This window comes from Polypterus senegalus, chromosome 12, assembly GCF_016835505.1.
Source record: "Polypterus senegalus isolate Bchr_013 chromosome 12, ASM1683550v1, whole genome shotgun sequence".
Lineage (NCBI taxonomy): Eukaryota > Metazoa > Chordata > Cladistia > Polypteriformes > Polypteridae > Polypterus > Polypterus senegalus.
In genome coordinates this window covers 110075712-110090179 of record NC_053165.1, presented here as the reverse complement: position 1 = coordinate 110090179, position 14468 = coordinate 110075712, and the positions used below count along the sequence as shown (strand labels likewise).

Below are 14468 nucleotides of genomic sequence, written 5' to 3'. Positions count from 1 at the left end.
CTGCACTCGGGTCCCAATCCACGTGGTTTGTCCTGTAGTGGGTTCAGCACCGTGCTATCAGTGCATGCTCCCAACCTGTGAATTGGCAATGGTCCTACTTAGGATGTAATAAGAAGAGGGTACCTCAGTCTATGTGCTTTAACTACCGGATGCTCTACTGTGTATATATCTATATGTGGCGATTTTCGTCTACTTTTAGTAAGAGCCAGGGGATCCCTCTGTACCACACATGTCTGCATGTTACGCCAAGCCCAAGTTCTCACTCTGTGCCAAGTATGGCTTCTGCTTTTTACATTATATATAAAGGGACCCGATTCTAAATATACACACAATTGAGCACAGCTTTCATTACAGATGATTACCCTTGATGTGTAGGTAGGACTTCAGTCTTGCTGTCCTATGTATTAAAAGCCAAATTCACAATAAAAGAAAACTTCTGACTTAGCAGTCCCAGTCACAGGGGGATTAGGCAGGCATATTGCTTTTGTTACAAAGGAGCCCTTGTAACATTCATTCACACACTTCTGCTGAATAATATATTGTCTGAAAGTCCTCAGTGTTAGAATATCAGAGAGAGGATGTGCAGCATTGTTCATAATGGCACTCAGTTTTGTTTTAATTCTCTCTTTCACTATGACATCCAGGGGGTCCAGAGTTTGTCCCATAACTGAGCCTGACATTTTAATCAGCTTGTTGATTCGGTGGGCCTCTCCTGAAGTGATGTTACCAGCCCAGCACACCACAGTGTAGAAAATCACACTGGCCATCACAGAGTTGTAGAAGATGTGAAGGATGTCACTTCCCACATTAAAGGAGTGCAGACTCCTAAGAAAAAAGAGCCTGCCCTGCCATTTCTTATATAGTTCCTCTGTGTTCTGAGAACAGTGAAACCTGTCATTGATGTGGACCCTCAAGTACTTGTAGGAGCACACCGCTTCTGCATAATGTCCTTGAATAATGATCGGACATGGAGGCTCTTTGGAGCTCCAAAAGTCAACAACCATTTCCTTGGTTCTGCTGATGTTAAGATGATGGGATGTTTGCTTCTATATATACAGGCTGGCCCTGTGGTATAGCAGGTCCACGGCTTAGAAAAAAGTCCAGTTTTAAATAAATGCTGCAGGCGTTTCCTTGTATGTGCACAGGTGAGGAATTGTCTCCATCCGTAATTATATATATATATAGTAGGAGCACGAGTGTGGAGGGGAGAGATGAAAAAACAGAAAAAGAACGGAGGTTAGGGAAAGAAGAAGAAATCTGGAAGCTGAGAGCCGTTGTGGGAGCGAGTAAGCTCACAGTATTATGGACAGGCAACTGGGAGAAAAGCCCCTTAGTGGAGTGTTTGGCCGGCACTCGAGGGCAGGAAGTAGTGGTCACTCCTGCTGAGCACTTATGGGGAGAAGGAGTGATTGGTTGGTTCACCGCATAAGGCCGAGGAAGGCAGCGCGAGTTGGAGGCTTGGGAGGTTGAAGACCCAGTGTGAGCGTCCTGGTCTCTGGTGAACCCAAGTCTCATTCTGGATCAGCCAAACAAAGCCAGGAATCGGGAAGCTACCAAACCAGCAGAAGTAGGAGAAGGTCAGCTGCAGGTAGGGCGACTCCCCTGGTGCATCGGCTGCATCGGAGAAGCAGGGGAGCCACCAGCAGAAGAAGGCACCGGGTCTTGTTTTTAGCAAATTGCTTCCAGCTATTGCTTTAACCTCGCTTTTAATGGAAATTTGTATTGGATTTTAACCTCCACTGTTTCACCCTGTTTTTAATGGATTATTTATTTATTGACTTTTAGAAGCACTGCACTGTTTTGGGCACTGATTTAGTTTTGTTGTTTTTAATAAAAGCACTTCTGCACTTTGCACCTTCCTCTTGCTTGTTGGTGTCCTCACTGTCCAGCTCATCTGGTTACATTACCAACAGTGTCAGGTTCAAGAGCTCCCAAAAGAGAGATGGGAGCATGAAGCTGAACCCACATCGTCATGGGCCCATATTTATGTTTATGACATTTCACAGGCTGTAGCATTTAAAATACTGTACGAAAAGTATCGAAAATGGCATCACGATGTAGTCTGAGAATGGGAGTAACGATGACCGGACATTGATGATCTGCGGTGATTACAAGTTGGGGCAGTGCCACACTACGCCGTACCAGTGCGACACTGGTTGAACAAAACATTCCCACAATGCTAGATGGACCGAGGTGGGCCTGTGGATTGGCCAGCTTGGTCTCCCGATTTGACCCCACCAGACTTTTTCCTGTGGGGTCACCTAAAAGACAAAGTGTATCAACATTGCATCCGCAATGTGGCTGAGCTACGTGCAGTTAACACAAAAGAATTTTCAGAGGATACCAGTACAGATGTGCCAAGCCGCCTGTGACAATGTCGCTCTTCGTCTTCAGGCGTGTATCGATCTGGATGACACATTGGTGGACCACCCCATGGAGAACAGGGGATGAACAAACATTTAAGGATCTTAATATTTCATGTTCCATTATGTTACTTGATAATAACATTGGTAGTTTCCTGACAATAACGCCTTTTCAATCACATACATAGGTATATGCTTTGCGTAATAACCTAAATATAAAAAAGCAGGTCACCAATCTATACATTTTTGTAAACTTACATTATCAACAGCCAGGGCTCCCATGTGTATTCACAGATAAGCCCCTGGCCATCATATAGTGAGAGAAGGCCCCACTCTGTGTATAGCAAAACACACTAGGGGGCCTGAGCAGTTTATGGTGAGCAGCTCAATCTCTTTGTGCTTTAGGCAGACAGGACCCTTATTTTATAGGGTCAAACCTGTGGTCAGCACTAGCGAGACTTGTACCTGACTGCATGCACTTAAGATATGCTGTAGGTGCTTTACAGCACAAACAAAGGCTGGGAGGAGCGATCCCATCTTTGCTGAGTCAGGGGTCCAACCAGATGCTCGGCTATATTATATGTAAGCATGCAACCTATTCTGTTCACAGCGAGAAAAAGGAAGGTCACGCTGAGTATAGCAAAAAGTAGGGAACCTGCCTGGAGGGCAATTTAAAATAGTTAGACGTCACCATGCATGACAAAAATGAAACGTTTTAGCTCAGCTGTTCAAGTACGGGCCCTGTCCTATGTACTTTACAATACGAATAAGAGCTTCCTCCTATAACTTCCTGCCGTGGGGATAGCTAGGTATGGACTTTGCCTGGTATATTATAAGAAGCAGGGGGCCATAATGTGCACTGAGTGAAGGCGCCCCATTGTGTGCACAGGCTCTGTGGATGATGATGGCTGATCATAACCCACTTGGCACAGGAGATGAATGCTGTTGTTTCAAGCTGCTCCTCTGCCATCTCGCCTGCCATTTATCAAAGTGGGTGACAGCAACAGTTTAGCCTAAGCCATCAGATCACACAAACAACACATGAATGGATCAGTACCAGCTTGATCCAAGCTGTTTGCGCTGACAAAGGAGTCAGTCAACGAGCTGGAAGGAGGCTGCCGCACAAACAGAAGCTGGCGCGTGCATGCGGGTGTGTGTGCTTAGGGCTTTGTTAAACTCAACATCGAACTATAATCAGTGAAATCCATAAGCCACCAGCAAACCAAACAGTACATTTTAAATCAAAGTTGATGTCCAGTGTAATTGAATGCAAACAGAAACAGCAGCAACAGGGGGGATGCAAGCCATGGGTAATTGGAAGCCTAAGAGACAGCCATTGTCTGTAACATTCTGTCGCTCAGATAACATACCACACAGGAGTGCACATTAAAAATGCCAAACACCTCCACACAGAAACACAAGAGGAAGGAAGTAGATGAACACGGGCTCTTAGGTGGATACAGCTGAAACCTAATTAAGACTTGACTAACTAAAAAGAAGAATCAATGACTCAGCCTCGCCACTGACGGAAAACCAAGGCATCACATCACCACGCGTGGCAGAGGACGACCCAGACTGCCAGCCTAGCACCTCAAACTGGGCAGCTAACCAGGCTAGAAGAGGCAGCAGACCACTAGGATAACTGAGGAAGCTGCCCATTACTGCTAAAGGATTACTGGGGTACAGGTACGTACGTATATGTCACACCCAAGTGGTCAGCTCTTTTAAAATGTATTTATATAGCACACGCTTTTAATCCAAATGCTACTTTGAAATCACAAGTGCCTAGTCGAATTATGTTCTAAATTTTATAAATCAAAGTACTGCCAGGTTAAATGATTTTTGTAAGTCCTGTAAGTCAGTAGTAGCAACTGCTGTAAGTGATTTACAGTCCATCACCTCAGCCCACAGGCCACAGTACATCACCAAATAATTCAAGAAGACTCATGCGAGATGTTATCCCCACTGTCAGGGTGACCTAAGTGACCAGACTGTCTAAACAGACAGCTGGACTGCTCACTGTACAAAGAAGCATTAACAAAGACCATTCAGACACCCCGTCATCACCAACTGAACTAATCCAAGAGCAAACCTGGAAACCACACACACACTGACCGTTGTCTTTCTGGAATGGAAACAAACATGGAAAAACTAAAAAAATGTAAATGAAGTGGCATTTACTGTGTTCAAAGCGAAGCCCATAATCAGAATCCCACACGTCATTCTGGCCCCAGAAACACACTCACATACTGACGGTACTCACAGGTGGCACAGGTGAAGAGAAGCAGAAGGCACCTCAGCAACATGACTGAAAGCAAGGCGGCCAGGAGCATCAGCGAGGGAGACGACTGCAGCCTACAAATAACCGGGCCCCACCCAAGAAGGGAAACGTGCGTGCATGCGTGTTTGTGTGTGTGTGTGTGTGTGTGTGAGACTGTGAGGAATCTTAGGCTTTGTTGGGAAATTGTCTCCATCACTCTGAATACAAAGAGTTTATTGACAACACCCTTCTGCCCAGAAGGCATAAGGTCTCCAAAGCAGCAAGAGAGCGCAGTGTGCAGCACAAGGCTGTAGGGCAGTGCCAGGAGAGGACAGAGAGGGGCTGAAGATCCCACCCTTGATCGAACCATAGAACACTTTGTGCCAGTGCATGGTGGTGATATGGGTACCTCAAGTCAACACACATAATGGAGGAACATGTGAGGTGAATGGAAAGAAAAACCCTGAACTATTATTATACAAATAGAGTAATGGTCTATTTAAATGGAGCAGCTATGATACTTAGACTCCCCAAAGGTCACCCACCCTGCACATGATTGTGTCCCTAATGACAGAACAACAGTCTTGATGGCTGATATGTTAACACTACTTTGCCATACGACAATGAAGAATTTACTTAACTCTGTTTTTGGAAATGACTTCCCGAGACCCCCTGACTGTTTCACCTAACACTGCCACCCCTCCTCCTGATCAATGGCATTTTGTTAAAAAGCCAGGCAAGCTAATATCTCCAATTTTGGTGGCTTAAGATTGCAGACCCAGAAACAGGAGCACTTTCTCTTCCATACACATATGTCATTTATTCCAAATAAATCCCATTTTACGGAGCTATTTCAAAGGGCCAAGTGATGCTAAAAACTGGTATGTCCACCAAGAGAAAGTCAATTTACATGCAGCCATCACTGGCGTGGTGTGCCAAAATACAGCATCTAGCATTATAACAAATGCAAATGTTATGACGAAATTCAATACGAGTCACATAAGGCAGTCAGCCATACAGAAGGTTACACAACAGCATGTCAAGTCTGATTAAGGATCAGAACTGTAAATCACAATGGGCTGTGGTTACTCCTTTCTGGGTCTCAGTTCACCTGACAGGTGGCTAAAAAAGATGGCTGAGGGGGTGCCTGAGAATTCCAGAAGTAGTGATTAAAATGCCAAGTTGTCTGAAATCAATAGATAGATAGATAGATAGATAGATAGATAGATAGATAGATAGATAGATAGATAGATAGATAGATAGATAGATATGAAAGGAACTATATGATAGATAGATAGATAGATAGATAGATAGATAGATAGATAGATAGATAGATAGATAGATAGATATGAAAGGAACTATATGATAGATAGATAGATAGATAGATAGATAGATAGATAGATAGATAGATAGATAGATAGATAGATATGAAAGGAACTATATGATAGATAGATAGATAGATAGATAGATAGATAGATAGATAGATAGATAGATAGATAGATAGATAGATAGATAGATATGAAAGGAACTATAGGATAGATAGATAGATAGATAGATAGATAGATAGATAGATAGATAGATAGATAGATAGATAGATAGATAGATAGATAGATAGATAGGGGAAAATTACCTTTTTACAGAAGCTCATGAAATAATAAACAACGCAACGACAGCAACCCCAATAAACACACAAGAATCAGAAAAAAGAGGAAAACCACTGATTCGGCCAAAATTAAGAGAGCACACACAGTGAGGCATTAGAAAGGAGTATAGCTGATGGTATAAAGGAACCCCAGTAGCATTTCATGACACACTTCTGATGATTAATTTGTTGACTAATGCTGCGTTCGTGTGCTATCAGAGTTCTCGGAGCTCTGACTTGTGACATTTCTTCTATCTACTTCAGTGCACTCTCATGAATTTCCAGTCAGACTTTTCAGAGAAACACAAGGTTATTGTTGATTTGTTACTTGGGTTGAAAAAAAGCAATAAAGGATAAATTTTATTTCATCACTTCACTCCTAATGCTGGATGGATGCGGCACATTGGTGGTGAATCAAATTGCTTGTCTATTTAAAGAATTTTTAGTGTCTGGAAAAGTGCTATTTAAATTTATCTATTATATAGTGCCTTATCTATCTATCCATCCATCCATCCATCCAATTATCCATCCATCAGTTGTGAGGGATGAACCAGCATTCCAGCCGGGATGGACCCTGCTCCCTTGTCCAGCCAGGGGAACATTATTAAGGAAGGTCAGCAAGGCAGCTGCAGTATTCCTCTTCTATGCCAGGACATGGACATGGAAGTACACTGCAGCAACAAATACACCGGGGGTTGACGTCCCAGCAGTCCTGGAGGGATACTCTGGTTGGGCCTGTGGGGCTGAAAGGACAGGGCAGTAAATGACTGTCTGCTATGAGCAGAGCATCCCCCTCTACGCTGCCTGGCGAGCTCCAATATGGATGCCCACTGGGCAGTATGGAAGATGTTGTCCCATGAGGTTGCCCTGTTGGGTTCTCTTGTGGAAGGTCTTCCTGGAGGTGACAGATTAAGCAATAGAAGTACTCCTGAGTCAGGTGTTAAAAAAAAATATGCTCTCCACTTGGCCCAGGGAGTCAGAGTTGGGAGAGAAGTTGGGCAAAGCTTAGCTGGAAGGAGTGGAAGAGTTAAAAAAAGGAAAGGAAAAGAAAGGAAAGGAAAGGAAATAATCCTTGTTTTTTTTCTGGAAGGAGGACTGGTTATTAAAGAAGCCTGGTAATAAAGTATATAAGAATCTCACTAACCAAATGAAAGGAAGACTGCTTCCTAAATTAAAAAGAGTCTGCTCTGCCCTTTCATATTTGGCTCCTCTGTGTTATTACTGTAGACCAGTTTAGCTTGTCATAGATGTGGCCCACCATGTACTTGTAACGGTCCCCACCTCAACATCTACTCCCTGAATACTGACCGGCCGCTGCAGAGGCTCTTTGGTGCACTGGAAGTCAGTTAGCAGTTCCTCATGTAGCTGATGTTGAGTGGACAATTCTCTACTCGTGGATTCTACCTTTTGTCTCATGCTTCTTGTCAATATGGCCCATTAGTGTAGAATCGTCTTGAGAACTTCTGCAAGTGACATGACCTAGTGTTATATTTATCATTGGAGGTGTAAAGGGTGAAGAATAACTGAGACAGGACTGGTCTGTGTGGAGCTCCAGTGTTGCTCACATCTTCATCACAAACACATCCTTATCAGTCCAACAGGACGCCATGGCCATCTGAATAACACTCACTTAATGGCCTTGCAGAACTTCAGGCATACTGTTGTTTATTTCTGGCTTTCATTTCTAACTACTTTAAAAAAATAAGAAATTAAAAAAAATTACAATCCTGGAAACTTTTATTGTTCTAAACTGAATTAAATTAAATATAACTGCTTGAGCGATGCTATTTCAGTATGCAGTGTTTGTGTACAATGAACTCATTTGTTATTCTTTATAAAAGGGAGACAAGCAACACCAATGTGCCTTCGGGGATTTATGAAATACAGTATAGGCACCTGTTAAACAAAAATAAATAAATAAATAAATAAATAAATAAAACAAAACAAAAAGGATCCCACAGAAAGTAAAGTTAGGGGACAAAGAGAATGGAAAAATATGTGCCTGCAGACCGCAGTGTCTTTCATAACAGTAAGAAAACTAAAAAAGCTACCAGTTCAAATACGCCTTTATTTTATGTATTCCTGGAGCTGCACTTGTCTCCAGACCGCAGGAACAAATTATATTTGCTGAACAAAAAACGCAAAGGTCATAAAAATGATAGGCAATGAACTAATGTAGTTCATTTCCAAGCAATTGGATACGCCTGTTACTCTGTGTTTGATTTATTATATGAACCCGTGTGGTGTTGACAAAATATCTAAAGCATATCAGTCTTTAGCTGGGCTTCCCTTTGCTTTGTCAGCAATCTAAATGGCATCGGCATCGCTGCAGCTGGGCAGATGAGGGTCAGTACAGGTACAGCGCACACACTGGCAGCATAACACGGGCAGCAGTGAGCTCCGTTCATCTCTCACCTATTTAATATGGCTGTCACACTTAATGTCTGCACTACGCCTCATTCCATCTCTGTATTCTCTTTACTCCCATCCACTCTTGCGTATTCTTTATGCTGCTCACACCTACTCGGTGGTTCACATTTACTCTCTCACTTAAATTACTTTTTTATTCACATTAACTCTTATACCCACACACCTTCTGAATTACTCGATGTCCTTCATAAGAACACAAGACATTTTGCAAATGGAGAAATAGCCACCCACTCCATCAAGCTCATCAGGTGAGGTTATAGTTAAAAGGCTCACAAAATATCATTCACTTAATGCACACAGAAGCCAGGGGGTTTGTTTCTGCTCTGCGTCTTGATAGGTGGCTCCAGATTCCTTCAAACCTTTACTCTGAGTGGTTTTATTGCTTTCCTCTTGAATTTCCTACACTAAATTTCCATCTTAATACTTGAATAAATGAAACTGTATGGAATGATAGCTCAGAAAAACTTGGTTAGTCTCATGGTTTCATGAAGATCACACATGTCCTTACACAATGGGCTTCAATGAAAACCCTGCATGAACAAAGGCATACAATATCAACACATCCATAAAAAAATCTAATTAGTCATGCATCCATCTATCTATCTATCTATCTATCTATCTATCTATCTATCTATCTATCTATCTATCTATCTATCTATCTATCTATCTATCTATCTATCTATCTATCTATCTATCTATCTATCTATCTATCTATCTATCTATCTATCTATCTATCTATCGTTACACATGAGTAATTAGAGGGCAGCCAAAGGACCCAATTAGTAAAGGCGAACCACAAAAGAGCCCGCTACCATGAATTCACCTCCAACCTTTCATCCAAACGGCCGGGCTACTACCGCGTTCCTCAGGCGCATACTGTCCCTTCCTGATGATGTCACCATCATCCCAGGATCCTGCTCCTCTCCCGGCATCCTTCCTGCCATCCCTTCCTCCATAAATATGCCCATCTGTCCACCTTGTATGTGTGTGAAATTAGCAAGTTGCTGTATAACCTTGATCAAGCTATACTATACGGGGACGTATCTCCAACCCTTAACGCAATGTTTGTGTGCTTTCTCTTTTACTCTCTATATCTATCTATCTATCTATCTATCTATCTATCTATCTATCTATCTATCTATCTATCTATCTATCTATCTATCTATCTATCTATCTATCAAAAATGCTATAGTCTCTTCATCTATTATATGATTCTTTAGGAACTTCTGTGGCTAGAACCTTGACCTTAGTCTTGATCAAAAGCTTATGACCTGATACATTCTGGAAATTCAAAAAAAACTGTGGTAGCAGCCACCTCGATAAACCAACCTGTATTTCTGAGTTTATTACGGTGATGTGATCAGCAAATGAAGTGAAATGACAGAAAGACATCTGCTGAGCATCAAGCAAATCACAGAGGCCGATGACATGATGAAGACCACCATGACAAGAAGATGAAGAATTATGGAACCATCTGCAGAGCATCAAATGTGGGATAGAGAATACAAGAATGACAAAGATGATGAAATGCATGCACAAGTCAATTGTGTGTTCAGAATGTATAATGAAGTGTGAGTTCTCATGTATCTAAACAACTAGTGGAGGGTTTACTGCTTTTTAAATGTAACCTTTTGTTCTGTCACACAACCCTCTCTCTAACACAAAAGGCTTTTTATTTGATTGTTTTAAAATAACAACTTTGATAAAACACATCCTGACTTGGACTGTACTATATTTATTAATTTTAATAAATTTTAACAAACTTTATTAGATGTACATAAAGGACAGCAAATTGACCTGTGCTTGTTCGTAAAGGACAAAGTGATCAAAAAGCAAAGAGTTAATCTCCATAATAATAGGAAAATGAAGAAGAGTAGTGACATCTGCTAAGCATCAAGCAAATCACACTTACGTGAAGACGAACAATGAAATAATAAGACAGCGGGACACTGTAGCACAAGGCCAAAAACAATGGCTCTTAGGCATGCAAGACCAACTCCAGGATATAGAATATAAGAATGACAATAAAAGAGAAATGTCTGCTAACAAATGAAAAGATCATCAAACACTGTAAGTAACTATTTAGAAAACTTAAGAAGTATCAACAGCTCCTTATCTTTAACTTGGGTTTTATTTGCCTTTTGTTTTGGGACTGTGGGTCCATGTGTTTCTCTAGGTGTGTGAGTAAAAGGCACCCAATCATCACTCAATTATCACTTTACATGCCCAATCACGATTAGTCCTTACTACTTCTGATTCATACACAAGCTTATTTTCTTTATAATGACTCACATTGATTTGGTTGCTCAAATGAACTCTCTTGATATGGACACCAGCTTTCACAAGAATGCCCTTTAAATGTATTACTTGTAACTCTTAAATTTACTTACACTCTTTTTCGTTGACTTATCTCTCTTTTTTAGCAGCTAGAAGAGAAACATTTAAAAATCTAACACGCTCAAAAATGTTTCATATTTAGAAGCATATGAAAGAAACAAAAGACACTCGATTTAGAACAATACATACTGTCACGCATACGTACCTGAGGGTCACCATCTAGGTTTGCCTAAAGTAAGTAATACCACCCTGGGATGAAAGGGGGCGTCACCACAAACAGTCTTGTCTCCTTCCTCCCTCACAGCCTCGAGGGCACTAAGATAAAAGAAGCCCCGCCCCTATAAAAGAAGACCACTCCCACACTTATAAAAGAAGACCACTCCCACAGGATGGCTTCTCATTTTGATGTTGACCCGAGTCAGAAAATGTCCAATTGAAAGGAGTTATTATTGATAAATAGCGCAAATAGATGTGTTTGTGTTTCAGTCTTTCTTATGTTGCTTTTGTTGAAATTAAACTGGCCATTTTTTACACAGTTGACACCCCAAGCAGCATCATCATTGCACCCCACTACAATAAGCAGAGGCGGCCTTAGGGGTGTGCGGGGCCTAGGGGTGACCAACCCCATGTGGGGCTGGTTCTGTCAAATGGTGTTACCAGTATGTATGGACTGTATAAACCTGCGTGCAAATTTAATAAAAATAATTTTAACATGCACCTGATTTTCTCATTACAGTATTCAGCTAAATTTTTGCAAGATAACACATGGACTTTATCAAAATATAACGATATAATCTATTAAAAAAGTGCACCACAATTTCTTCCACTCATGGCGTCGACAGCAATATGGTTAAACCAGTAATAAAACATTGCTGCGTGTTCCACTACCAAACACTACACTCTCACTATTTCAACTAGGCCTACTGTAGCAAACTAAACCAAAGACACGACTAAGAAACGATGGTAGGCTCTCCGGACACGAATGAGTTATAAGCGACAAGACATTAGTTGTCCCCAAGTCAAAACAGAAGCCAGCCCAGTGACTAATGAGCTATACCTATTTTAGGAAGGGATTATACTGGCGACTCTTTTCAGGCGATAAAGGTGGACTATGGAATGTTTTCAAAGACGCACATGTATGGATTTTGATGTTAAAGAGGGATTTTAAAAGGGTTCCTCTTAGAAGCATCTCAAATATATATATACTGGAGAATATAATGGGACACGCGGACCTCAAAAGAGGGGCCCCCTTAGGCGTGGGGCATGGGGCGGTCACCCCACTTGCCACCCCAAATGCCGCTTTTGAGAATAATATTGTGAAAAAAATTAATCAGAACATGGCTTTTGAAAATACTGTCTTTGAAAAGGCCTTTTCAGTCAGGGCTCTAGCACTATTCAACACATACTAGCTAAACATATCGAGGAGTCCTTGAACCTCTCTGTGGTCCATCGAGGGGGGCTAAGAACACCTGCTACATTGAATTGTTTCAGTTGTGAATCTCTGAGTGGACCATTCCAGCTGTAGGTGTAAATTGTTTCTATAATATTCACTGAAAACAGTGTAGTACTCACAATGGCACCTACAGGACATGACTGTGCCTCCATTTTCTGTATGATCTGTAGGCAACACACAAACACATTAACAAAAACACTGCAATAAAACACGGCCAACATTTCACCTCTCACTATGGCTCTCATAGCCTCTCTCATACCAGCTTTTTTTTTTTTTTAACTATTTTACTCCCTTCCACAGAGAGCACAAATACCCACTTATTGATCCATCAATTCTGTTTCAGACTCTAGTCATGGCGTCAGGGACTCAGGGGTTTTTTTTTCCAGGTACCTGTGCTGGAAAGGTCATCAGCCCACAATAGAACCCGGCAAAATAATACAAGGCCATCCTCTTTTTACAGCCATTATTTTAAAATGCTACTTGTGTCCCTGCATCCTGAGTTGAGATTATGTAACCTTGATAATGAATGGAAGAACTTTTTATTTCTCTCATACTCAGTGGTTTAAGTGGGCCAATATTCACAGATATTTTCACATTTTGCTGTTTGGTGTAGCAGATGAGTTTTTCTGCATATCGGCACTTCTACTTTTAACTCTCCAGAGTATGGTCACATTTTCTTTCATGACTTCATCACATATGTTAACTGGCACCTAGAGTGAGGATATAGCTGCCCCCATAGCCAAGATCTGTCCGTTTCCTCATCTCTTACCACTTACCTACAGATATTCACACTGACTTTCTCCAGCTTGACTGTAATGCTTGTGTCCTGTAACTCCATTACTCAAACAGACTCCATTGAATTGCATTTCCTTTTGTTTTCCACTGTCACTCGTACACCAAACTTGAACATTTATTCTACATTTGCACTGTTTAAGCTCCTGCCTCTCAGCTAAGCAATCAATCCTTAAGTCACATTTTCTGGGCACTGAGTCTGAGAAACATTAGTTAATTTCTGGCAAACATTTTTCAGTTCACAGTTATCTGTCAGTTTTATTGGTTTTGAGTATGTGCTGTATAAAATTCACATGTTACGTTTTGATTTTCCATAATGTATGTGAATTATTTTATCATTATTATGATGACTTTGCATATGTTGCCATTTTCAATGTGTGTATCATGGTTGGCACCATTTTGTGGGCATGAGTATTTTGGCGCTGCCAGATATTGCATGACAATGGCACCCTTATGTATGAAGATGCTGCTCTTTGGGTATTTAAGATTGCATTGTGGTAGACGTGGGGTTCCTAGCTTTGGAATTTAAACTATAAAAAACAAACTTTTGTGATATTAAAATAAGTCTTTAGTTTTGTTCATTCCAAAACTTTAATTTATCCCTTGGACTTGTTTCTATCTATCTCTCTAAAGTATTGAATTATGTTTTTCACTTCTAAGGTATTAACTTACTAAAATGGAGAACCCATCCATCCATCCCATCCATTTTCCAACCCACTAAATCCGAACACAGGGGTCTGCTGGAGCCAATCCTAGCCAACACAGGGCACAAGGCAGGGTGCCAACTCACCGCAGGACACACACAAACCACACACTAGGGCCAATTTAGAATCACCAATCCACCTAACCTGCATGTCTTTGGACTGTGGGAGGAAATCCACGCAGACACAGGGAGAACATGCAGACTCCACGCAGGGAGGACCCGGGAAGCGAACCCGGGTCTCCTAACTGCGAGGCAGCACAGAATAAAAAATATATAAAAATGTACTAATGGCCTTATGGAGATAAAGAGGGTGGTTCACGGGATCACTGGAGCAAAGGAAACAGCAGCTGTGGCAAAAGACCGCAATTCTTGGAATATGACGGAGTGGATATGTGAGATGACACCGTGTTATGATATGGGTTTTGTTGCTACTCTTTTTTTCAAGTTTGTTCATTAATGGGTATGATTTTATACTCGATTTGGGGGGT

At 41.4% G+C, this 14468-nt stretch overlaps 1 protein-coding gene across 3 annotated transcripts in view; it reads right to left on the bottom strand.

Moving 5' to 3' along the window:
* Nucleotides 1-14468, bottom strand: part of cadm4 (cell adhesion molecule 4) — a 734387-nt gene that overhangs the window by 453169 nt on the left and 266750 nt on the right. For 2 of the 3 annotated variants that reach the window (XM_039773252.1, XM_039773254.1), the window contains exon 1: nucleotides 4627-4697. The exons of the other annotated variant lie outside the window; for it this stretch is intronic. In XM_039773252.1, the coding sequence (XP_039629186.1) occupies nucleotides 4627-4696 (70 nt within the window). In that variant the 5' untranslated portion in view covers nucleotide 4697. Of the gene's footprint in view, nucleotides 1-4626; nucleotides 4698-14468 lie in introns of those variants that run through there. 3 annotated transcript variants of the gene reach the window in all.